The sequence below is a fragment of the Triticum urartu genome, chromosome 7A (assembly GCF_056163025.1).
Source record: "Triticum urartu cultivar PI428250 chromosome 7A, HENAU_Tu73, whole genome shotgun sequence".
NCBI lineage: Eukaryota > Viridiplantae > Streptophyta > Magnoliopsida > Poales > Poaceae > Triticum > Triticum urartu.
Window position 1 is genome coordinate 56,690,626 of NC_141879.1, and position 27,197 is coordinate 56,717,822.

Here is a 27,197-nt window from a genome sequence, read left to right on the forward strand (position 1 = left end):
CCCGTGGCCGCGCGGATGAACGACGGCGGCGCTGACCAGCGCACGACCGACGCGCCCGCCACGCGCCTGCCACGACCTCGACACGCCCCCGCCATGCCCCGCCACGCTCTCGGCACGCCCCCGCCATGCCCCCGCCTCATCCCGACATGCCCCTGCCACGCCCCCGCCATGCCCCCGCCTCATCCCGACATGCCCCTGCCACGTCCCCGCCATGCCATAGCTCATGTTCACCGGTCCGCTCGGTCGGACCGAGCTTTAACCGGACCGGACCGAGGGATTTTTGGTCCCGTTTGCACGGCCCGGACCGGCTGGATTTTATGCCGGGCCAGGACCGAGCCTGGCCGGACCGAGCGGGCCATGAGCTGGTCCTAAAGACCGCTCGTGCCGTCCACCCTGAACCAGCGCCTGCGGAAACATAGGGATCAATCTGAATGGGAAATGAAAGTGTGGCAATTTCACACACGCACACGACCACGCGAGCGCATGCTGCGGCCAACCGCGCGGAGAGGCCGGGGCCGGACGAGCGGCCGGCGGCGACAGCGGGAGAGGCCGGGCCAGACGGGCTGCCGGCGACGACGAGCGGGAGAGGCCGGGGCCTGACGGGCGGCCGGCGAGAGGGGCCGGCGAGAGGGGCCGGCGACGACGGGCAGACGAGGCGAAGGAGCAGCCGGGCGGCGACGGGAAGACCAGGTCGGAGGAGCAGCGCCTGATGGGCTGCCGGTGGCAGCCGGAGGAGCGCTGGGCGGCAACCTGAAGTTCACAGGCAGCGGCGGAGAACCTCCTCTGTGGCGGCCTGGGCGGCGTGAACCAGTTGGAGGAGCCGGAAGATGCAAGACGCACAGGAGCGGCCTTCAGCCACGCTCTAGAGTGGAGTCAACAACGATCTGATGGAAAGAAATGGCAGCAGCGGAGATGAGGGAGCGGCCACGCCAGGCAATAGGACGATAGCAACGCGATGGAAGGATCAAGCACGAGTTGCACGTGCGAAAAAATTTGACCGAAGCTCTAATACCATATCAGGAAATATGCAACTTGTATTACTAGGAGGCTAAAGCCACCATATATATGATGTACATGAGGATGCCAAAAGGCAAGAATACAAAAGGCCAAAGACCATCATCAATATAACTCTAACAATGGAATCTGCGATTATGTTGAAGAGTTTGGAGTAAATTGCACAAAACAACCACTTTGAAGGCAAGTATTGCGAAAACCACTACAATACAATTTTTTTTGCAGAAAACACCATGTCTTCCGTAATCTTTTTGCAGAAAGCACTGATCGGCGGATCGGGGTCAGTTAAGCTTGTTTATGACAGGTGGGGCCCTTTTTTTGCGTACGTGGCACTGTCGGCCATCCCGACAGCCGTTAGACGGAGTTTGACGGCGCTGTATGCCTCCATCACCCATCTGTTCGTTTCTCCCCCTCTTCTCCTACCGTCTCTCTCTCCCCTCCTCGTGTCCGCCTTCTTCCCTACTCTCCTGCCACTCTCTCCCCACCTCTCATCGCTTAGGCAGATGGCTACTCCGGTGAAAGCAGGCGGTGTTGGCGGCGGCGGTCCTCCCGGCAGTGGCGCAGGCGACGCGGATCCTGACCCAGGCAGTGAGCTCTGCGGGAGCTCGAACCCTAGCAAGGCGACGCGAGATGCAGAGGTGCAGTATTTGGTGGAATACGCGGCGGCTAGATCTTTCACCACGGCGGTGAAGGCGAATCCCAATGGAAGCCACCACATCGCCTCATCCTTCGGCCGTGTATAGTGAGATCCCCTTCCCTTATCCATTATTCTGTGAACTTATCTGATCCGTTTCTAGGGCTAGGGCTAGGGTTAGCTTGTAGTGATATCCCCTTCCCCATCTCCATTGCATATTGTTGGCCCTATGATTGTTGTTGTGATGATTTATTTCTGAAATTAACTCATTATGTTTAAATTAGTTGTTCTGTGTGTCTTATTTAGTTGAAATAAGCTATGGTTATATAGTTGTAATTAGTTGATGTGTTGATCTGTATTGCAGTAGATCTTAATGAACCAAAGCTAGGGTTATTGCAGTTTTTTGCTTTGTACTACATTGGTTACTTAAGCAACCCAAAGTTATGTATTGATGTTGTCCTGCTTTTTCCTAAGTGTTGTAATTGAACACTTATACAACACTATATTTCTTTATAAATTTGCAGTCTGGATGATGAGGTTTGGGAATTGAGGATGCATTTTCATGGCAGAGATAATCTTGAGAGAACTATGATGTTGTCAAACATCACATTTTACAATCTAGTTGCACTGATAGAGACTGAAGGATATGGGGTGAGGGATTACATGTACTATGTGAAGGATCCTGCCCTAGGGATAGAAGGAATGCAAGAAATAGAGGATGATGACATGCTGGAGGAAATTCTAGACCACGTAGTACAGCAGAAGCAGAAGATTTTCAATGTGACAGTTGTTAGGGCCAGTTCCCCCAAACCTGCACATATAAATTACAGTGCTAATGTTATTGAGCAGCAGATCCCTCTGCAGGAAATTGGAGAGCCCCAACTGTATCACATAGATGAAGAAGTAGTGTTGTTCAATGCACATCCTAGTCTAGTTTCAAACACAGCAGCAGAAGTACCATAAGAAGAACCAAGACCAATACAGTTTCAAACACAGCAGAGCACAAACAATTCAGAGGAGCAACTACAAATATAAAAAGTTATGGAGGAGATAAGGAGAAAGAAAATTGCAATGTTTAGGAAGAATGAGAAAGAAAAGGAGAAGGCCACTCCTTTGAAAAGGAAAGCTGCAGTTATGGACAATGAAGAGGATAGTGATGATGATAATTTGTCAGAATATGGGGATATACTTGTTAGGCTTGAGGAAATCAAAAAACAGAAGGATGATCCATTACTGCATTATGAAGGGGACACAGATGTTGAGGAGATGTGGGATACATATGAGGAGGAGGAACTGTATGATCCATCAGGTGAAGAAGAGGATGATGATGATCAAGAGGAGGAGGAATTGGAGAAAGTGGTGCAAGGGGAGCAACACAATGAAGAGGAGCAAGAGACTGGTTAACATATTGAGAAGAAGAATAAGGCCAAGAGAGACAAAAAAGGGCCAACTAGCAGATCACATGGAAGTGTAGAGCAAATGTTTGAGGATGACTAGATACCATCAGATGATGAGGACAAAAAACCATTAGACCTGGGTTTGGAAGATGATGATGGTGCTAAGGCAATGGCTTATGTGTTGCCCAATGGTAGAAGAGCAGAGCAAAGAAGATGAAGCCAAGGTTATGGTGTGCTGAGGACAGAGCTGACCCACAAGACCAATTTGTGAAGCATCTTTGCTTCATTGATGTGTACCAGTTAAGAATTGCACTCCAAACCCTGCACATATCACAGAACAGGAACTATGAGTACCACAGAAACTACAGTGACAGGGTTATAGCACAGTGCATAGATGAGCAATGCCCTGTTTATATAGCAGCTTCTCAGATTGCAAATGAGAAGACATTTACCATTAGAAAGCTGTATTTGGTGCACACATGCCCTTCTGTGTCAGAGAGCACCGAAGTCACTGCCAAGTGGGTTGCAAAACATTGTGAGGAGGCAGTGAGGAATGACCCTAACACAAAAATAAAAACAATAATTAACACTGCAAAGAGCAAGTATCGAGTGGATATTTCAACCCACATGGCCTACAGGGCTAGGAAGGCAGCAAAGAATGTTGTTTTAGGAGATCAAAAGGCCCAATACACCAGGATTAGGGATTATTTAGAGGCTGTCCTAGACACCAATCAAGGTTCTAGATGTATTGTGACAACAAAAAATATTAGGGAGCATCCTAGCAAGAATCCTAGGTTTCATGGACTGTTCATCTGCTTGAATGGATGCAAAGAAGGGTTCCATAATGGCTGCAGACCATTCATAGGTAATTGCCTTGTATTGTTGTTTATGCCACTTGTATGTTCTTTGAAGTACTAATCATTTATGCTAAACTTGTAGGTTTGGATGGATGCTTCATAAAGCTCACTACTGGTCAACAAATCCTAGCTGCTACTGGAAGAGAAGGGAACAACAACATTTTTCCCATTGCTTTTGGAATTGTAGACAAGGAGGACACTAATTCCTGAACCTGGTTTCTATACCAGCTGAGGGAGGCAAGGTGGCAATCTGGCCAGTTTGGACAGTACACAATCATTTCAGATAGGCAAAAGGTAATATATTTAGTTGTAGTTACTTTCATGTAGTTGTAGTTACTTTCATGCAGTTGTAGTTACTTAGTTGTACTTGTTTCATACAGGGTCTTTTGAAAGCCATAAATAAAGTCTTCCCCAATTGCCCACAAAGGTTTTGCCTTAGGCATATCTACCAGAACTTTCAGATTGCTGGGTTTAGAGGGCAGAATTAAAAAATACATGGATGCAACAAGTTACTCATATACTGAACATGGTTTTCAAGTTGCAATGGATGAGTTAAAGACAGAGTGTGAAGCAGCTTGGGTGTGGCTTAGCAAAATACCCAAACACACTTGGGCCAGACATGCCATGGATGTGAACTGCGAGACATACTGAGTTGTTAACAATCTAAGGGAGGTTTTCAATAGGTGGGTCCTAGATGTTAGGGCTAAGCCAATAAGGACCATGGTTGATGGAATTAGGACAAAGTTGATGGTCAAGTTCAATACAAATAGAACAAAAACTGATACTTTCAAATGGGAGATTTGTCCTACATATGCAGAGAAACTAGAAGAAGCAAAGAAGTGGTCTAGGAACTGCCAATCCTTGATGGCTGGACCACATCTTTACCAAGTGACAAGTGGAGAGAAAACATATGCTGTTAACCTGCAGAAAAACACTTGTGGGTGTAGGAAGTGGGATATGACAGTAGTGCCTTGCCATCATGTTGTCTCTGCCGTACACAAAGATAAGCTATAGCCAGAGGACTTTGTTCATGATTTTTTTCAAAAAACCAATGTACAAGGCTGCATACAGTTCCGTAATCTATCTAGTACCTGGCCCTGACATGTGGCCAAAGACAGACAGTAGGGACATTGACCCTCCAGTCTTCAAAGAACACAAAGGCAGAGCACAAACTAAGAGAAGAAAGGGCAGACATGAGAAGCCAGCTCCAAAAGACACTTCAAGGATGGCCTCAATCACTTGTTCTAATTGCAGCAAAGTTGGCCATAGGTACACCAACTGCCATGTTGCTTTGAAGCCTACACTAGCCATGAGAAAGGACATGCATGAGGTACAAACAATGCAAAACATGATAAATTACTTGTGTTCTCTATGCATGTAACAAGAATGCTGAATTACTTGTGTTCTTTTTGCAGCCAAGCAACTCTTCTTACCCACGTGATGCTGCTACTGCTTCCTCCTCTGCTGCACCAGTAAGAAGGGCTGCATCTACTGCCACTGCACCAGCACCAGCACCAGCACCAGCAAGAAGGGCTGCATCTACTGCCATTGCACCAGCACCAGCAAGAATGGCTGCATATACTGCCATTGCACCAGCACCAACAAGAAGGGCTGCATCTACTGCCACTGCACCAGCAGCAGCAAGAAGAACTCCATCTTCTGCCACTGCACCAACACCAGCAAGGAGGACTCCATCTACTGCCACTGCACCATCAACAAGATCTGCTACTGCTGCTGTAAAGGGTAAGGCTCCACCCACTAGGGCTTCAACTACTGAAAAGGGAGCAAAAGGGTAGCTTTCTTGCCTCCAAGACCAAACAATGGTTCCCAGAGAGTCAGAAAGCCAACCCAGAAGATCAAGGACTACCTGACTGCTTCTGGTGCAGCATGGGATTGATGTTGTGATCCAAAATATGCTTTATCATGTTGTGACACTACTACTATTTTGATGACCAAGTGATCATCAAGTTATGTTATGGTACTGTAATGACCAACTTAGGTTCTGGTACTGTAATCAAGTGATGATCAATTAATGTAGTGCTACTCCAGTTATGACCAACTTAGGTTCTGGTACTATGGCATTCTAGTAGTCCTGTGATGATCAACTGTGATGATCAACTTATTTAGTGCTACTCTAGTTATGATTATGGTGCTACTCTTGTGATGATAATGTTTTGCCAATCACCAAGAAGCCAGAAACCCATAACTTACCCTTGTGATGCTAGTCTTGATGCCTTCAACGTCGCTAAAAAGCCAAAAATCCCTACTTGATGCCTCCGGGTCGATACAAAGCCAAAACCCCCTACTTGATGCCTCGACGTCGATAAAAAGCCAAAAACCCCTACTTGATAACTCCACGTCGATAAAAAGCCAAAAACCCCTACTTGATGCCTCCGGGTCGATAAAAAGCCAAAAAAGCCTACTTGATGCCTCGACGCCGATAAAAAGCCAAAAACCCCTACTTGATGACTCCTGGTCGATAAAAAGCCAAAAACCCCTACTTGATGACTCCGGGTCGATAAAAAGCCAAAAACCCTACTTGATGCCTCCGGGTCGATAAAAAGCCAAAAAAGCCTACTTGATGCCTCGACGTCAATAAAAGCCAAAAACCCCTACTTGATGACTCCGAGTCGATAAAAAGCCAAAAACCCCTACTTGATGCCTCTGGGTCGATAAAAAGCCAAATAAACCTACTTGATGCCTCGATGTCGATAAAAAGCCAAAAAGCCCTACTTCATGCCTCCGGGTCGATAAAAAGCCAAAAAAGCCTACTTGATGCCTCGACGTCGATAAAAAGCCAAAAAAGCCTACTTGATGACTCCGGGTCGATAAAAAGCAAAAAACCCTAAGTGAGCCTACTTGATGCCTCGGGGTCGATAAAAAGCCAAAAAAAAACCTAATTGAGCCTACTTGATGCCTCGGCGTCGATAAAAAGCCAAAAACCCTAGTTGAGCCTACTTGATTCCTCGGGGTCGATAAAAAGCCAAAAAACCATAAGTGAGCCTACTTGATGCCTCCTCGTCGATAGAAAGCCAAAAAACCATAGTTGAGTCTACTTGATGCCTCCTCATCGAGAAATAGCCAAAAACCACTAATTGACCCAACTTGATGCTCACAATCATCAGTCGAGCATAAACACACTTAAGATCAAATTCAACAAGTGTAAATAGCTTACTAAGCTAAAAAAACACCAGTTGCACAGAAACATACTTAAGATCACATTCAGCACCTCCAAATACCACCACATTTCGCATTAGTTCAAATCCATACATAATCATAGTTGAATATTACTACATTACATCACCATAGTTCAGAAGTACTCATAGTTCATAGAATTTAAACTACCATCATTACAGCAAATGCCAAACCACACTCTGCAAAAGGTCAGCAAATGCCAAATGATATTGCCCATTCTTCTCTTCCACAACCACCTGCTTATCCATTTATGATGGCCTTGACCCCCTGCAGCTTCACATTGCCCTCTTCAACTGTCTTCTTCAGCTCATCAATGTGGTTCTGCAAGTTCTTCCTCTCTTCAGCTAGCTTGAGCTTCATGTTCCTAATGACATTTGCTTGACAACTGCTAGGTTCTTAACCATGCCATACTTCTCCTGAAGCTCGTTGGTTTCAACATATTTCCTTTCACTAGTAGAAAACAGGGCTTTGGTCCAGGCCGGGTCAGGCCATTAGTCCCGGTTCAGTCCAGAACCGGGACCAATGCCCCCATTGGTCCCGGTTCGTGAGCCCAGGGGGCCGGCCGGGCCACGTGGGCCATTGGTCCCGGTTCATCTGGACCTTTTGGTCCCAGTTGGTGGGATGAACCGGGACCAATGGGCCTCGCTCCTGGCCCACAACCATTGGTCCCGGTTCGTGCCTCAAACCGGGACTAAAGATTAGACCTTTAGTACCGGTTTGAGGCACGAACCGGGACTAATGGGGTTGAGACCTTTAGTCCCGGTTCTTGCCACGAACCGGTACTAAAGGTCCCATTTTCAAACACTACCCCCCCCCCAGTGGATCGCCTTTTCAGTTTAAAAAAATAAAAGAAAATGATGGAAATGTCAAAAAAAATAAAAGAAAATAAGTTTCCCATGTGATATGTGGTCTAGTTGTTGGGAAAATTAGCAAATGTGAATTTTGACTTTATTTGCAAAATCTCTCTGAAATTTGTAAAAATGGGCATAACTTTTGCATACTAACTCGGATGAAAAAGTTTTTATATGAAAAATCATCTACTCAAAAAGTTACATCCAAATTTAATCGGGGGAACCCCGTTAAACATTTTCAAAATCCTCAAAAACCTAATAGAAAAAAGTTACGGGGCTTTTAAGATCTAGAGTGAAAAAAATCAAAAAAAAATCAAACAGTGGGAAAACTGTGGTCAAACAATGGTCAAAGTAATTATTCTAGAATATTAGTGTTACTAAATAATTATTTCTGTTATTTCAATTTTGGTCAAATCTGGTCAAACTGTGGTCAAACAATGGTCAAACTAATTATTCAAGAAATATTAGTGTCACTAAATAATTATTGTTTTTTAAAACAATAGTTTCAAAATAAAACTATGAAATGTGTCACTTCATGCTCAAGCAAAATTCCTGAAGGTTAATAGGATTGACATCTTAGTATTGTCAGGAAAACAACAAGTGCAGACTTGGAGCGAGGGAGAATAGAACCCGGAAGTTAAGCGTGCTCAGGCTGGGGGAGTGGGAGGATGGGTAACCGTTCGGGAAGTTAGATGATTTGGAATGATGAGGGGTGATTAGAGGATAAATTTAGAAGTGATGAGGGGTGGTGATTACAGACTAGAGGTTAAAATAATTCAGAAATTTGAAAATCAAAAAAAAAAATTCAAAATTTTTTTTAAAAAAAAATCATAAAATTTCCTTTAGTCCCGGTTGGTGTTACCAACTGGGACAAAGGTGGAGCTCCACGTGGCCGCGCCCTTTAGTCCCGGTTCTAGATTGAACCGGGACTAAAGGGATAGGCATTAGTACCGACCCTTTAGTCCCGGTTCCAGAACCGGGACTAAAGGCCCTTATGAACCGGGACTGAAGGCCCTTTTTCTACTAGTGTTTCTACCTCTGCCCTCCTTTCCTGAGCATCCAAAAGTCCATTCACATCTTCACCCAACTTCTCATAGCTCTCCTGCAGCTTCTTCTTCTCTTGTGTCAAGTCATGAACAACAAATGAATGCAGAAGATTTTCCTCAGTCCTGTCTCTCCTACTTTGTTCATACACAAACCATAACTTGGCTAATGCATTCTCAAGGGTGTTGGGCCAAGCTGGATCAATCCATTCAACTAATCCATAGTTTCTACCTTCCTGAACAAAATCAGAATTAACATAAACAAATACATTAGAATGCTTCCAAGCAACAGTATTTAATTACTATCCTCAAATTCAGAGCTTGAGCTTGCTAGCTGAAGAGAGGACTACTTAAACATGTCCTCATGCTACTTAAACAATGCTGTCCTGCTATAAAGTAAACAAAATCAATCAAATGACCTAACATGTCATACTAAACAAGTTGCATCCTCTGTCCTGCTCCAGTAACCCATGCATATTATGTCTTAAATTATTAATAGCATGCTACACTAAACAAAGTGACCTAACTTAACAATGTTGCCAGACCAAGGGGAAAAGATGCTGCCAGAGTAAACAATTGCTTCTGATCCACTTTCCTAACTTAACAATACAACTAAACTTAACAATAAACTGCAATGCTTGCCTCCACAGTACAGATCCAGAGAAAACAAAGCCAGAGCACAAACAAAGGCAGATCCAGAGAAAACAAATCACAATATACCTTCTCAGCACAACAAAGAAACCTCCTGCCAATGTGGATTCCTTCGAAAGCAACATGCCTTTCTGCGGCCTTCCCATGTTCATTGCAGAGAACAAGCAACTCCATTTCAGGTCCCTCGAAATCGGAGTCTTCAGTGGTAGCAGGGATCTGTAGTGCATAGGAATACCAGACATTTGATCCACATGTGAGCAAACAAGCTCATTCAAGAAATCCCCCAAATCACAAACCCTAACCCTAAAAATATGAACTTACCTTAATTCTGCCGTCGTCAGAACCTGAGCTGACGTACTCCACGGTGTGCTCGCTGCTATCAGACCCATCGCTCCAGGACACCATGGCGATGCGGCGGTGGGTGCGGCGAGCAAAGCAGAGGAGCAAGACAGAAGTGGAGTGAGCGAGAGAGCAGCGAGACAGAGTGGGGAGTGGGGAGTGGGGGCGGCACCAGCACCGACCGGTCTTTTGACCGGTCCATCAAACAGAGGCATACGGCGCCGTCAAACACCGTCTAATGGCTATCGGGACGGCCGACAGTGCCACGTACGCAAAAAAAGGGCCCCACCTGTCATAAACAAGCTTAACTGACCCCGATCCGTCGATCAGTGCTTTCTGCAAAAAGATTACGGAAGACATGGTGTTTTCTGCAAAAAAATTGTATTGTAGTGGTTTTCGCAATACTTGCCTTCAAAGTGATGGTTTTGTGCAATTTACTCAAGAGTTTGAGTAATGAGTGGATATATAATCTTGTGTTGTTCCCTACCAATTCTTTTAGTAGGTTTTATTCAGATGATTGCAAGTTTTGAAACGGGTTGATCCGGTCCTTGTTAGATAAGAGATAAACTGATTTCTGTGAGCTGATATACACATGGCGCTGACACGCAGGCGTCTCTCCAGAGCAGAGTAGAGAGAGTGAGAGAGATGCCGGAGAGGCGGCGATCAAGTCGCAGGGTTCGAATGGAGTCATCGCGGCTTGATCTATAAGTGCTTGATTTGTACTCCCTCCGTTTCAATTTACTCGTTGTAGAAATGGATGTATCTAGAATTAAAATACATCTAGGTACATCCATACCTATGACAAGTAATTCGGAACGGAGGGAGTACCTAGCTAGGGTTCCTGACGCCGATTTGACATCTTATCACAGTCTAGTCTGAATTATGGCAAATTTTAACATGGTCCCTCTTACCTCCTTTTTTTACATGTGAGGTAAGAAGGTAAGAGTCAATCAAGCCATTCATTGATGAGATCAACGGCTAAGATCTATTTTATACTCTTACCTCTCATGTGAAAAGAGGGGGTAAGAGGGACCATGTTAAAACTGCTCATGAATTATCCTTGCTAAAAGAAAGAGAGTTACCAGCCGGCATTAACGTGAAGGAGGCAGTATCTCCGTCCACCCCGTGGTCGGGAGGAAGATTCTCAGGCCCCAGGACGACCTGACGCTTGAAACGCTACAGCTGAGAATTCAGAGTTGAGAAAACAGATCAAAGCAGAGGAAGCTGGCTATCACTGCAAAGCAGAGGAAGCTGGCTGCACAATTGCAGTATGTGTATCAGTTCTGATTCTCCAGCCAGTGCCTGACCCTGACAAATGTGAAGTCGCTGGAGTGGAGCATCGAGCGTGCAATCCACGCCCTTCTGTTCTGTGGGGTCCAAAGACAGAATGAATTAACAGCATCATCATCATGGGATCTCCGACAGATAAACTTTACAACTCAACTGCATATATATAGATCATCAGCGTGCAGCTCTTAACCGCGCTTTAGAGAAAAGAGCACAGAACAAACACGAGTGCACCGCAGAACACACACTGTTCTACTACCTTTCCAAGCTCTTCAGTTTAAATTCTACTCCCCCACAAGGCCACAAGCAAGCCACACAGAAATGAACCTCGAGTTTGAAAGTCCAAAGTTCTCTATCAAGGAATAACGGTTCCCATTCAGTCGCGACAAACAACAGAGAAAGAAAGCATATGCTCCTGCAGCCTACCGCTAGCAGGGATGCATACAGGAAATTGCTACCGTTTATTTATTTATTTAGCCGAACCTGTAGGAATTCCTTCCCACGGCGTAAATTTTTACTAGCGCTTTAAGTCCAGAAAGCATGCACATTGGAAATCAAGATCCACACTCGTAGCAAGGTAGTATTTCAATTTGGCCTCAACATCTTCCTCCTCCCGCATCATACTGTTCTCTCCGTCCTTCACCTTCTCCAGCATCTCCAATCCTGGGCGCGTTTGCGCTACCGAGCATCTTGCAGTAACTTGTGTTTTCACCTGTGATTAAATTAATCCTTTCTGCCTCCACAAGGAAGCAGAGCAATATTTTACAAGTTACTACTACCCGGCCTTTTGCATTTGTGTATACTAAAGCAAAGCAAAAGAAGCAAAGAAGAAGGAATAAAGAAAAAGCTGATAAAGTGCATCGGTAATGTGCAAGCAAGGAACCATGGAGGGATGGTTTGCTTTGGGGAGAGAAAGCAATGCCGCAGCTCGCTCTCGGCTCTCAGCACCACTGCCCATTGCACCCATCTATCCATCTACCATAACATCGGATTCATTTCCTGAGACTTGAGCTCTCGATCTGCTACCACCGGCGTGAGTGAAATCCTCTTCGATTTCGACCGAGCAAGGGGATAAATCAGGTGACTGACACATCTCTTCATCTGACATATATCTCTATGCACATAGGCATGAAAATGTAATGGAGCTGCTTCTATTTTTGTGGTGTCAGATCGGCAGCATTTGTGCGGTGCGGAGTATTAATCAGCAGGCGATGGGTTAGACATATATATATATATATATACATTACCCGCAAAAAAAAGACATATACCCGTCATGGTTTTCTTCTGCTGCTGGCACTAGTAGTACTCACTACTTTTTTTTGGAGAAGCTCAAAATGGATCCTACTGACTATCTATTGGTTAGTACCCCCCCCCCCCCCCCCCCCCCTCTCTCTCCCTCTTCCCTTGCTAAATTCGTAATATGGGAGTTGTCGCTTCTTCAAAACTTGGTTTTGCTAGCATGTGCACAAGGCAATTCTCAGACATCTAACATCTAGCATTACAAAAGTGCACCCGTTTTTCTTTTTCTTTTTCTAAGCTACACAAAACACACTCTCCAGCAACCCACAACATACTAAGCAAGGATATACGAATCGGTTATTTTGTGTACTTGACTGACCTTATAATTAACATTGCAAGATTTATCGTCCCGATTTATTAATGTCGATATATGTACCGCATAAGTCATATCTAACAATTGTTCGTTACCACAGTATGTAGGCGGTTTTGATGACGTCCCCATAAGGCTGCTTGGTCGTCTACAGGAATTAGAGTCAAAATACAGAGCTAAATCATTCTTATTTGGTGGCTGGAATGGCCGAGGTATTGGAGCCTCTGCTGTTCTTAGAGCCATAGCCGAACTCTTAAAATCTGGAAGAAGTGATCCTGACACAAGAGAGCATTTCGGAAGAATTATCCATGTAGACTGCTCTCTGTGGAAAAATAGAAGAGCTATGCAGAGGGCTGTCGCTGAGGAGTTAAACCTTGGCCATTTAATGCCCGTGTTTGATAAGCAGGATGAGGATGATGATTTTAGAGGGATAGACACCACGTCTAGAGTCGAGATACCAAGCATCGCAAGTGAGATCCATGCATCTCTAAGAAATGAAAGATTTCTGATGATTTTTCATTATGGGGGAGAAGAAGACATTGATCTGGCAGAGTTTGGAATTCCTGATCCTGATTTTGGACCCTATGCCTTAGGAAAACTATTATGGACCAGTTCTGGAAGATTTCAATTATCGGAGAGAAAAGAGAAGTTAAAGTCCAGTTCTGCCAGTTTTAACATAATTCATTTTCTTACCATTGAAGATAGCAAAGAACTGACGCATCGTTCATTGCACGAAGAAGCCGTTGAAGTGATTGGCTACACCGGCATGGATGACATCAACCCAGCTATAGTTTTGGATTGCTTCTTGTACTCGTTGTTCCTCGTAGATCAACTACATGGAGAGTCTAGCAATGTTGACTATGATTGGGATGCTCATGCTTGCAACTACTGGATATGTGATGGCATCCTTCAAGGGGACAGAGCATCCGAAGTTGGCAGCGCATTGCATGGAGTGATACAAATGGTGTGTAATAAGTCCTATTTATTATGGTTTCAGGAATTTAATGGAAAGAGAGAACGATATGAACGCTGGATTTCAATCTCCTCCAACCAACTAGAAGCACAAGATATCTCAACTCTTACTAGCAATGTATCATCCTATTTCCTGACATTCGGGGGAGATGGTCATCTGCAAACACCAAATGATATGTTTCGACTTGCCAGCAACCTCCGGGTGCTAAAACTATGCAAGTGCAGCTTTGATTTTGCATCCCCTCCTTTCCGGTTCTGCCACAACCTAAGATTCCTTTGGCTTGACCATTGCACAAACACAGGGGAAGAGCAAGGTGCAGGGCCATGTTTTCCAAACCTGTTAGTGCTCGACATACGCTTCACAGATTTTGTCTTTCTGGCAGAGATGGTAGAGACAATGAAATATCTCAAGGAGGTAAATACCAAGGGTGTCTCATGGAGATCTTTAAGTTATGCATGGAAAAAGCTACAGGACCTTCACAAGCTTCGGGTAACTGAATCCTTAGATGTGATCACAATGGACACCTGCTCTTTTGTGGATATGATGAATCTAGAGCTCCTTGACTTGTCGGGTAACATTCATATGGAATCATTGCCTGCAATGTCCTCAGCGGGGAATTTGAAGATGCTTATTCTTGATGGTTGTTCCAGCTTGGAGCATGTTGCACTCGAGGGAGCCCCTCCACTGCTCGAGAGTTTTAGCTTTGATGGTTATGGCCTGACAGAGAAGTGGATACATCCAATACATCTTCCAAAAAAGGAACAACGCCCCAAATCTCGCACTGCTTTAGTTAAAGAAGCCAGGGTGAGAAGGATCTCCCTAAAGGGTTGTGCTCGATTGTGCAACATGTTCTTGCATGCATTACCCAATCTTGAGGAGTTGGACCTCTCTGGCACAGCCATTAAAACACTTGACCTCGGTGCAATGGATGTCCCATGGCTCAAGAGGCTATTTCTACTGGGTTGTGAGCAACTCCGCAGTCTACTCTGGGATGGAAGAAACCCATCATTGAAAGTTCTACATGTAGAAACCCGGGGGAAGACTAGATCAATGGTAAACTGTGGAGAAAAGAGGTCATATGGCATTGAGGCAATTATGGTTTTTACAGATGGAAGATTTGTTTGGTCTGTAATAAAGGGACTCCATCATGCTAGTTATGGTTCCAAGGTGCACCTCCATATCTCTTCTACAGCCCATAGCCAAGGCAATATCACAAAAAGTATCGAGGACATTGGTCCTAGCCAAGAGGGTTTGGTTCTAACAGGGCCCTTATCATACATCGATATTGTCCTTAACAAGGATATTGTCATGTGCTCTTCCTTAGTGTGGGACCACCGACAACTTTATCCATTGGGTGTGCATATTGAGATTGGTGAAGGAAGCCACCATTTAGAGAGTATGGGTGAGAACATAGATTTCAAACATTTCACGGAGTTTAAAGTTAAATCACTGCATGTGCATGACAACAACTCCATCACAACTATCTTTCCGGGGGCATCAACATTTTGGGAATATCTAGAATGGTGCCATGTTGAGAGGTGCTCCAAGCTGCATTCTCTCTTCCCGAGCTGGACAAAACATTCGAGCTTTGGTTCAATAAGGATATTTTCTGCATCTGATCTCCTGATGGCCTATTGTGTATGGGCTAGATGCAATGGATACCACAGATACAACTTTCAAAACCTACAACACATATACTTGCACAACTGCCCCAGGCTAGTGTTCATCCTCCCCATTTCTTTCACATTGCGAGACTTGGAGACCATTCAGATTGCATACTGTCGCAATCTCCAGCACATTTTCCCACTGAACGACAACAACTCAGACGCTCAAAAGATAGCATCTGGTGTAACATTCGAGAAGCTGAAGCACATCAAGCTATACCATCTCCACAAGCTAGAGCAGATATGCGAGGTCAAACTAACTGCACCGATGTTGGAGACGATCAGCCTGAGGGACTGTTGGGCCCTGAGGCGGCTACCAGCTGTGTCGCGCCAAGGCCCCAAGCCGGTGGTGGACTGCGAGAAGGACTGGTGGGACAGGCTCGAGTGGGATGGCCCCGAGGCCAACCATGATCCATCGCTCTTCGAGACACGCCACTCGGCTTACTACAAGAAGACACTCCCGAGGGTCTCCGTTCTAAGGTACCCTCGACATGGATTTTGTTTGTTCCTTGTGTAGGTAGATTGAGCAAGTGTCATCGATGTACTATGTGGCTAATGTTTTCCATTTCCATTCTCTGTTTCCTAGGTAGTCTGGATCATGCAAAAGGGAGGTCGATGGCTTACATGGATCATGCATCAGTTCATCGGTGTTACAAACAATTTGTGTTCTCATTCGCAGCTCGATCTTTGAGGTGCTTGTTTCCCATTGCTTATGTGTGTTTTGCAATTTAAGTGTGTTTGTTACAAGCTCCATCTGTAGCGTAGCGAGGTGCTGCTACGTGCTTGCGCATGGAGGAATAAATGAGTGGTGTGCTTTCTTTACGAAGCTACATATACCTGATGTGGGTATGCATGGTTGGATTGGATTGGATTGGATTGATGTGTGAAGCAAGCAACATTGGATTGCTTGCTTGGTTTGTCCAGCTCCAGCTTGGTGTGGCCTGCACTATCAAGATGGTTGGCTTGTAATAAAAGGGCTGTTTGTGCCCAGCCGTGCAACCTAGTGTGGTGTGTGCTGCGTGTGATTTATATGAACCATAAACTGAGCTTGGTTTATGTTTGGTTGATGAAACAAGAAATGTTTTTGTTAATTATATGGTAATTTGCCATTGTGACAAAGAGTCTGATTGAGTGGATATACAATCTTGTGGTGTTGGCAGCTACTAGTATTCTTGTTATATTCTGCATGCTAGGTTCCTGTCATTTCGATCAAGTTACTTCCTGTTGGTTTCATTCAGACGATGGACTCTAGTCCTGCATCTGTAGGTAGTTAGAAACGGATTGGTCGGTTCCTCGTTATTTAGAAACAAACCAACCGGTGTACATGTCCTGTCCCTTGTTGCTCTTGTGTTCGTTGTGTGCTTGCGCTGCTGCATGTATGAGCAGATTGAACAAGGGACAGACAGACAGAGCTGCTGCAGAAACCAAGTGCTATCAAGAACAACTACACAAAGACGAATTCGGCTGTCGATGCGTGAAAATAATCCACACCAAATTAGTAATCAAGTTCAGTTACTTTGGGATATCGAATTCAGTCCTTGCCCTCTTTTCTGCACCTACTCTGAATGAAGTACGTAGACACACAGCTCATTGGCATATTAGTATGTAAATGCCTCATATTAATCTGTAGATGCTTAATGTTCTTTGTTTCCTGAGATATACTCCCTCCGTTCCAAAATAGATGACCCAACTTAATACTAACTTTGTACTAAAGTTAGTACAAAGTTGAGTCATCTATTTTGGAACGGAGGGAGTACTAATGTTTGCCACCAAACTAATCCTCACTACACTGAAAATCGAGCATGCATGGGTACTCACTTCTTCTCAAATTGGCCATGTTTATTATGGAGAAAAACCCAGAGATTTAGTAGTACTAGAGAGCAGAGTCACCTTGCTGGCCATCCGATCTGCGCAGCGATTGGTGCTGATGACATAGGCTGGCCGGGGTACTCTGCTTCAGCCTTCATCTCAGTTCGTCTCCGGAGCAGAGACCACAAATGACACGCGAGAGTCGAACGATTCCGCCAGCAGTGGCGCGGCACGGAGGTTGCTGGCCGTCCCGGCGTCAGTGTCCTGTCTCAGGCAGAGTTGAGTTCGAGTTATGGCGGCTTTATTTGTAAGTCCTCTGTTCTGTAACATAACAGGTCCATTCACCATTTTTTCCAGTAATTTCTCTTTTTTTTGTAGGCTTTCACGTAAGTTCATGGTTTTCGTGTCGACATTGTAGGCACTTGTTGGGTATATGGAATAAAAATATGAAATTTAACTTAAACAAAAGTTAAGTCATAAATTAAACATGCTGTAAAAAAAAGAGTCATAAATTAAACAAGAGATATTACCAAGGTGAGCCGGTGCACTTTCTTACCCATGTCCTCAATTTTGATGAAAGATTCTGTTTTTTGTTGCCTGAGACATCCCTAGCTAAATTTTATATATCAAGACGTGCATTGCATGTGCAACTTTACTAGTCCAATAAGGGAGAAATCCTAATGGGGTGAAGGGTGGCTGTCCAAAATAGTAGGCCATGGCGTGGCAACGCGGGCAGGTACAGATGGCCGATAAAGCAGGCAGGAAGCGCTATGAAGCAGCGAAACGAGTTTTGATTTGGACCAAAAGAGGACCGAGTCCTTGTGTGACACGGACGGGGGCAGACCGATTCAAGTGGAAAGTTTCATCTAGTGATACGCGTACATCAGGAAGGGTAAGGAATTGAAAAAGCAATTACTAGCATTGGAAGTTGTGCCTGGGAGCTAATACACGTGAAGACCAGAAGTTTTTTGGTTGGAATTCGCTATTAGTACATGAGGGTGTACCACGTCAGGTTTAGCTTGTGTACTTGGGCATCACGTGTGGAAAGCTCAGATAATTTTTCGCAGGGTCAGCCGTACAAAGAACTGTGGCTACATTGGGTACCTGGTTTGAGATGGAGAAGTTCGACTGGACTGAAAACCTTGAGTTATGGCGGGCAAGGGTGAAATTTTGTTGGCACAACATGGATGCTTGAAGGCGTTGCGGGAAGTCAATTCAGTTAAGATGGAGTTATCATGTGATGGATGAAAATTCGCGGAAGACGATTTGGGAGCCTCGAGCGTGTCATGTAGCCGGACAAGTTCGGCTGGGTCGGACTAGATAGTCTGACAAATCGACGTGAGTCGATTGGAACAGAAGATAGTGGTGGGATCAGCGACTACGACGTAGGAGGGTGATGCTGATGGTGACCGACTTCTGGGGCGTGGAAACACGTGGCGCAGGCCCCGAGGGCTTGTGTGGCTTCGACAAGACAATGACGCGGAGTTGATTCAAGGTAGTGTATCCATGGAGCTTCAAGTTGACGGGGCGCGTGAGTGGACTGATCTTATACCATGGAGTCATGTTGAAGGTGGAGATGGAGTCTGGAGGACTTCACTTGGTGATGATTGAGAGGCTACATCGTAAGAGCTCAGAGAATTGAAGCCTATTCGGCGGGAAAAAAGCGAGTGGCACGTAGTTTAGAATGGAGCCCAATGGTCTGATGGAAGCGTGAAACTCGTCATCGGTCGGTGATGATCGGTGGTACTCTACGGTGGGTGTTGAGTGGTGTGGGTTTGTGACCCTTGAGACTCGACCGGGACAACGGAGGCTCGACGCGGTAATAGCGGCGAGGCGTGCGGTACGCACGGGACATGGAGACGGGCCAGGGCTCTGGTGGTCATACATGTGGTGAGACAACTGAGAATTTGAATTGGGATGACTACAAGTAACGGTGAAATTCCTTCATGTTTCAGACGGACGGTCAAGAAAGAAGCGATGATGTTGAGTTCAGGTAACTCTTATGTGTGACACCCAATATGTGAATTGTTCACTTTCACGCATGTCAGTCATCAGTGTGTGATGGCGTTGGACGGATACTCTGGAAGTTGGGAGCACAAATTGAGTAACAAGGAACTTAATTTTGCTCCAGTGTTGACCGTGGTCAAGAAAAAAAGGGACTACAAGTTGTAGGTGGAGTCATATGGAGTCTATGGAGTAGCAGTGGTACTCATGGGATAAGCTCAAGTCCAATGTACATGGAAGTTTGACTCATTGACGAATTCAAGGTGGTGAATAATATTCGCCAAGGTGAAGTTTGTTGGAGTTGTGTCGAATATTATGTAGAAGGTAGGTTACAGTTGGACTTGTAGTTGTATTGTGTTTAGATAGGATATGAAGTCATGTCCAAGTAGGACACTTGTATCCTATCACTACTAGGGAAAACCTTATACACAGAATCTTAACAGCAACGCGGTCTAAAAACAGGCGCTACTACTAATTAGCAGTAGCGAGCTTCAGAAAAGAGCGCTACTAATGACTAAGTAGCAGTAGCGCTCTAGGCGAAAAGAGCGCTACTACTATAATTGCCACGGTGTTGCCTCCAGGCTAGATATAGTAGTAGTGCCCTTCCCGTGGACGCGCTACTGCTAAAGACCTTAGTAGCAGCGATTTTCGTCAAAACTCGCTGCTGCTAAGTATCACCGCAACTAATTAAGTTTAGTCCCATACTGCTAAGCAAACAAGGTGTTTACCACCTTAAATATGTTACTTCTCAACCTATCTCGAGCACTTGGTCTTCATTGAACTATATGTGTATGATTTGTGGTTGCAATATGAATCCTCGCCTGTACCTATACAGGTACAGTGAGGATTCATGTTGACTATTTAGATTATACACAAAAAGATCAATGATGACCAATGTATATTTTTTGATGTTTTTACATTGCTTAGACTTATAGCGTTTTTTCAGGACAAAGCGTTACTGATATTGGGATAAACAAAAGAAATAACTGCTTCCATTAGCAGTAGCGGTTTTCTCTAAAACGCGCTATAGATAAGTTAGCTATAGCGCTTTTTCCATATGAGGGCTACTGCTAGTTCGAGTTAACCACCCCCCCGAATCAAAATTTCGCTAAGTCCTCCTTCCCCCCCCCAACCCCGGCCGGTTCCCCTACTCCTGTCGCCGCCGCCCGAGCTCGAGCGCGCCTGCCCTCACCGCCGCGGCCGCCGCCCGCCCTCAACCTCACCACCGCCGCTCTCGACCACACTGTCGCCGCCCTCGACCTCACCGCCGCCGCCCTCGACCGAGCCCGCCGCCCTCGACCGAGCCCGCCACCCAGGACCGCCGCCTCCCGATCCCGAGCCCGCCCTCGCCGCCCCTCCGTCGCCGAGCACCTCCCCGCCAACGTCTCTCCCTCTGTAAGCCCCCCACCCCTCCCCCACCCCCTCTCTCTTTGCTTAGTTAGTAGATGATTTTAGTAGTAGTAGATGTTAATTTAGGGTTTATAGATAATGATTTTTAGAAGTAGTGATGGTAAACTAGTTGTATAATTAGCAGTAGTAGATGTTAATTAGTAGTAGATGTAGTAGTTAGATGTTAATTAGTAGTAGTAGATGTGCTGGTTTGTTTCTATTTATAGTAAGTTTATATTTAGTAAGAACGAGTTGAATTAATAGAACTAGTTTAGTTTTAGTTGAACTAGTTAAGTTTTAGTTGAACTAATATAGTAAGTAAATTAATAACTAGTTGAACTACTTCATTTTTAGAAAGAACTAGTTTTTTTCTTTTTATACTAAGTTTATATTTAGTAAGAACTAGTTGAATTAATAGAACTAGTTGAACATGCCATATTTGTTGTTATTTTTTAGTTTAAGCAATTATTTCATGTTTCGGTTACACCTCCGAGTGGCCTATGTTTTGCCAGAGTGTTGATTCATTTCCGTTCCGGCAAATTTCAGGCGCTCGATATGTCATTTTTTAGCAAAGGTCATGCCAGATTTTTCCGTGAATTCTGGCATGACTTGTGCTAGAATATGTACAAGTTTAATATTTGAATTATGAACGTAGGAAATGTCGTACTCGGACGACGACAGTCTCCCGGGGGAGTGCAGCTGGTGCCACAATGATCGAGGTATGTGCGACAGGTTTGTTGAGCTGGATGAAGATCGGCGCTTCAGCATTAAGCTCGAAGAGACCTTCGATGTTGGAACGGTACGCAACAACGAAAAGTGTTTTTTTCGTAATTAAGCATGACTTCAACTATTTCAACGTCTAATTTTCATCTTTTAGAATTCAACTAGCTTATCCCATGCCATGCAAGACGCTATGTCTTGGAGAGGATGAGTTTTGAAGACCATGAAAATTATGAAACAAATAAAATACACCTAAGGACCCATCATGATATCGATTTTGAAGTAAATTTGTACAATTCTCAGAGCGTAACCCATTTTGGTTGCCAAAATTGGGAAGCACTTTGCAAAATGTATGGTTTTTATGAGGGTACGATTGTCACCATGGATCTTGGTAATCCTGACATCAAGCAAGACAATATGGACATTTGGGTCCTTGTTGATACGCTTCCGATTCTACCGCAATGTGAGTTTCTCAAACATAGTTATTAACTAATTTATATTGTTTATTTCAAAATAGTTGACAGCTTATTTCCATTGACAGCTTATTTTGAATTTTCAAAGAATGTGCAGAAGATGGTAGACAAAACCCACTACACTGATGGCTCCGAATTAACTTATAAGGAGAAAAATCATCTGATTGCTTATTGTACTTTTCTTGAGAATTACAATACCTATTACGACATCCGTGCATCTTTTGCATACTTCTAAAACTAGTACATCATTGCTAGCTACGAAGTTATTACTTGTTTTTCAACAGGAAATGCCGATGGATTGTGTGCCTCATCTGATGTATCAGAATGGTCGCCTTGCAGTTATGAACATACAGCCAGGTGAATCTAAGGAGCTCACCTGTGCATATCGGATTTCTGAAAGCGGTGAACACATGCTAATCAAAGAATGGAAAAAATGTTTGGACATTCGCAAGGAGGTTCTTGGAAGTAACATTAAGCGAAAGGCAAGAATTGGAGACAGGATAATCTCCATTCTCCATAATGGAGAGTCAGGGGCTATCTTGTTTTTTACTATTTTACCTTAGAGAATATAGTAGGTCCTAAGAGAATGTAGTAGGTCCTATGAGGTACAATATGTTTATTATGTGATACAATGTGTTAGAGTTGATGATGTGAGGAGTACTTGTGATTACGACTAGTGACCAATTTGCTATGTGATGTCTCATTGATGAAAATGATGATCTTGAGGAGGTGTTATATGACAATGATGTATTATGATGATAAGTTGTTAATGATATGATGATGATGATGATATTTATTATATCATTGGGTGAAAGAACCGCGGATTAGTTTCAAGTGGATGTCCATCCACTTGAAACTAGTCCACGGGATTCTTTCACCCCGTGATGTAATAACTCATTATGATGTAAAAACAATTTCTAAATTCCTGTTGTATGAAAACTTGTGTAAAGGTGTACGAATACAACATGAAATGAAAAAGAAATAAAATACGAAATAATAGTAGCAGCGCAGGCAGGGAGAAGCGCTACTACTAATTACCAGTAGCGCTCCTCTGTGAACTCGCTACTACTAAGTAGATTTAGCAGTAGCATGGGCGGAGGCACGCTACTGCTATACGTTAGCTGTAGCGCCTTATCAGTAGCGCATTGCCCCGCGCTACTGATAGGCCTAAAACCCGCACTGCTGCTAGGCTTTTCCCTAGTAGTGTATGCCTCACATATATAACGTGGGTAGACACACGATGTAACTTATGCCCACATAATAGCACAGGCGCGCAAGGGTTAGCCGGCGGTGTGTGCCGGCGCCCGGGTGGCCGGTGTGCGATATTGTGACGGTGTCATGGGGAGGAGCGTGTTGGGCTAAGTCCCTCCACATGGAGGTGTGTTGGCAGCCCAACATCAGCCCATAAGTCCAATACATGTCAGCCGTTGATCCTCGACTATGATGAAAAGATCTCATCATAGTCAATGCCTTTTCAGCTGTGGTGCATTCCGTCAAGCAGCAAGGTATTAGGCATCAATTTACTCCCTGAAGACACCACAGCTGAATGGTGTTGCTGAGAGGATGAACATGACAATTGTGGAGAGAGTTAGATGCTTGTTGTCAAGTGCAAAGCTACGTAAACACTTTTGGGGTGAGGCTTTGATGACTGCAGTTTATCTTATTAATCTCTCACCAAGCTATCCTTTGCAGGGAGATGTTGCTAACAGGGTCTGGTGTGACAAGGACGTCTCATATGACCACCTGAAGGTTTTTGGGTGCAAGGCCTTTGTTCATATTCCTTAAAATGAAAGGTCAAAGCTTGATTCGAAGACACGACAATGTATCTTTCTTGGCTATGGTGGTGATGAGTTTCACTACAAGCTGTTTGACTCTATAGCAAGGAAAGTTGTGAGAAGCCGTGATGTTGTGTTTGTTGAAGACCAAACGATTGAGGATATTGTGAAGACAAAGGGGCAGGTTCCTCCTCCTCAGCAGCAGCAAGACATGATTGATTCTGACCCAGTTCCTGCAGCTCCAGCTCCTATGCAAGTTGAAGCAGATGCAGAAGATGTACAGGATGATGTACATGGTGGTGCAGGTGAAGAAGATGCTCCCCAACAGCAGCAGCAAGAGTATGATGCTGAATTTGATGATCCGGATCAGCAGGAAGCACCAGCACCAGAAATTCCTCCAGCTACTCCACTCAGAAGATCCAACATGGGTCGAATTCCTTCCGGTAGGTATCCCTCAGATCAATACATGGTGTTATTATTTGACGGTTCAGAAACTGAATGCTTTGCAGATGGAATGGAAGATGAGCACAAGTAGGAGTGGAAAAATGCTATGCAAGAAGAGATGGATTCCTTGCATAAGAATCATACTTATGAGTTGGTGAAGTTACCCAAGGGCAAGAAAATTTTGAAGAACAAGTGGGTCTACAGAATCAAGCAAGAAGAGCACACATCACATCCAAAGTATAAGGCCAGGCTAGTTGTAAAAGGATTCGGCCAGAGAAAAGGCATTGACTATGATGAGATCTTTTCTCCGGTTGTGAAGATGACATCCATAAGAGTAATCCTTGGCATGGAAGCAAGTCTCAACTTGGAGGTTGAGCAAATGGATGTGAAGACTGCATTCCTTCATGGTGAGTTGGAAGAAAAATATACATGGAGCAACCCGAGGGGTTTCTTGTGAAAGGCAAAGAAGACTATGTGTGCAAGCTGAAGAAAAGTCTCTATGGCCTGAAACAAGCACCAAGACAATGGTACATGAAGTTTGAAACTTTCATGGGGGAGAAAGGCTACAAGAAGTGTAGCTCAGACCATTGTGTGTTTATTCAGAGGTTCTCAGGTGATGATTTCATCATATTATTGCTCTATGTTGATGATATCCTGATTGTTGGCAAGAATGTCTCCAGGATTGCTAAGTTGAAGAAGGAGTTGAGAAAATGTTTTGCTATGGAAGACTTAGGTCCAGCAAAGAACATTCTCGGAATGAGAATTGAGCGAGACAGAAATTGCAATAAGTTGTACTTGTCTCAAGAGAAGTATATTGAGAAGGTACTTCAGAAGTTCAGGATGGAAAATGCTAAAGTTGTGAGTTGTCCACTAGCAGCCCATTTCAAGTTGAGCAGAAAGCAATTTCCTACCACTGATGATCAGAAAAAGGAAATGCATCATGTTCCTTATGCTTCAGCGGTTGGGAGTTTGATGTATGCTATGGTGTGTACAAGGCCTGACATTGCTCATGCGGTTAGTACTGTGAGCAGATTTATGTCCAATCCAGGAAGACCTCATTGGGAAGCCGTGAAGTGGATTTTGAGATATCTTCGGAGCAGCACAAATCTGAAACTTTGCTTCGGTGATGGTGAGGCCAAGCTGATTGCTTTTTCAGATTCTGACATGGCTGGAGATGTTGACAGAAGGAAGTCTACTTCAGATTACTTGGTTACCTATGCAGGGGGAGCAGTATCATGGCAAAGCAGGCTGCAAAAGTGTGTGGCACTGAATACAACTAAAGCTGAATTCATTGCAGTAACAGAGGCGAGCAAAGAGCTATTGTGGCTGAAACGGTTGGCTTGTGAGCTTGGTTTTAAGCAAGACAAGTATGTGTTGTTTTGTGACAACCAAAGTGTTATCCACTTGAGTAAGAATGCAAGTTTTCATTCAAGGTCTAAGCATATAGAAGTCCGTTATCATTGGATTCGAGATGTGTTGTATTTCAAGAAAATGCAACTTAAGAAGGTTCACACCGATGAAAATGGGGCTGATATGTTGACTAAAGTGGTGACAAGGAAGAAGCTTGAAGTATGCCGCCGGCTCGCTGGCATGGCTGCCGAAAGGCAGTGAGACCCTCCATGATGTTGGGAGGGGGATTTTGCTGGGCTAAGTCCCTCCACATGGAGGTGTGTTGGCAGCCCAACATCAGCCCATAAGTCCAACACATGTCAACCGTTGATCCTCGCTGTATCCAACGGTTGAGAGTGCTTCCAAGTGAAGTGAAGGAAGGAGAAAACCCTAGCCACTCCACCCCTGCTGGTGGTGGCTGCCATTCGTGAGAGTAAGAGAGAGAGCACACAAGAGAAAACACAACCTGAGAGAGAGGAACAAGAAGAAGCAGAGGTTATGTCCAGATTTGGTGCATCTGACTAGACAGTGTTCAAGCTGGTGGTTAGAGGCTCAAACGTGCTTGGATCGACCCCAAACTTGGTGATCTCGTTCCTTACTGTGAGTACTTCGATCTGGTTAGCTGGTTTGGGGTTTGGGTCAGTGGAGCATCAGATTTGACAGTGGTTTTGTCAGCTCTGACTGCTGCAGTTTCAGAACAGAGTAGTTTTGGGAGACGAACAGTTTGGGTAGGCAAATGATGTCTGATAGAGCTGAAATTTGGAGGGGATGTCAAGAACTCATGTGTCTACTTGTCTGCCAAATTTGGTGCTGTTTGGTTGAGCGATTTAATAGCAGTTTGCAAAACTTTGAAGGGTACAGAAGCTGTGTAAACTCTGCTTTGCTGAATTCTTGCTTCTTGTGGTTGTTGTTGCTGTTGCCGGTTGGCAACGTGGAGAGTGTGTTGTAAATCTCTCTAGAGGTTCTATAGAAGACTTTGTACTCATCATTCTCATAGTGAATTTGTGTGGACCACTTGGTCCACAGCCGGTCAACAGCCGTGGTTTTTTACTCCTCAAGTTGAGGAGGTTTTTCCACGTTAAATCATGTGTCACCTGTGCATGTTGTTTATGTTATTCCGCTGCTTACTTGTTGGTTGAAGCTGTCCTCAAAGTTCATCACAAGTGGAGGGGGTTGTGTAGTGTGCATATTTGCCGTATCGGTGAATTTGTGCAACGCATTGTTGCTGTCCAGCCCCAACAGAGTGCCCGTAGTTAGGCCCCGTGGATGTAGCCATATCGGTGAACCTCGCTAACAAATCTCGGTCTCGTGCTCATGTGATTGCTTGGTCCTCAAAAGATCGACGATATGCCTCGGATTTATTCAAACAACCTATCCAAAAAGCTGATGGTGCCGCTGAAGAACAAACTATTCATGGATCCGACCTCGCCCTCCCTCGCCGGGCACCCAACCCACCATTGGGTAAGTTACGGAATAGCAACGATGCTTCGAGCCCCCGTCGCCCCGACCCAGGTATGAAAAATATCGAGACCAACAACAGTATCTCCTAAGAATTTCCCCTAGATCCCCAAATCCATGTTCATTTTCATATTACATTGATATTACCAGCATAGTTTCCCTTTGATCGACCGACACAACAATCTTTTTATTAAGTATGTTGCGTTTTCAAGTTTTCAGTAT

General features: G+C 44.6%; 1 protein-coding gene across 1 annotated transcript; it reads left to right on the top strand.

Annotated features, from left to right (window-relative positions):
- The first annotated feature begins 12,169 nt into the window (after positions 1 to 12,169).
- On the top strand, positions 12,170 to 16,640 carry LOC125525101 (uncharacterized). The gene is made up of 4 exons (XM_048690129.2): positions 12,170 to 12,348; positions 12,438 to 12,626; positions 12,981 to 15,994; positions 16,101 to 16,640. Exons 2-4 carry the CDS (start codon positions 12,603 to 12,605, stop codon positions 16,102 to 16,104), a joined length of 3,042 nt encoding a protein of 1,013 aa, XP_048546086.2. The 5' UTR covers positions 12,170 to 12,348; positions 12,438 to 12,602; the 3' UTR covers positions 16,105 to 16,640.
- Positions 16,641 to 27,197: the final 10,557 nt, after the last annotated feature.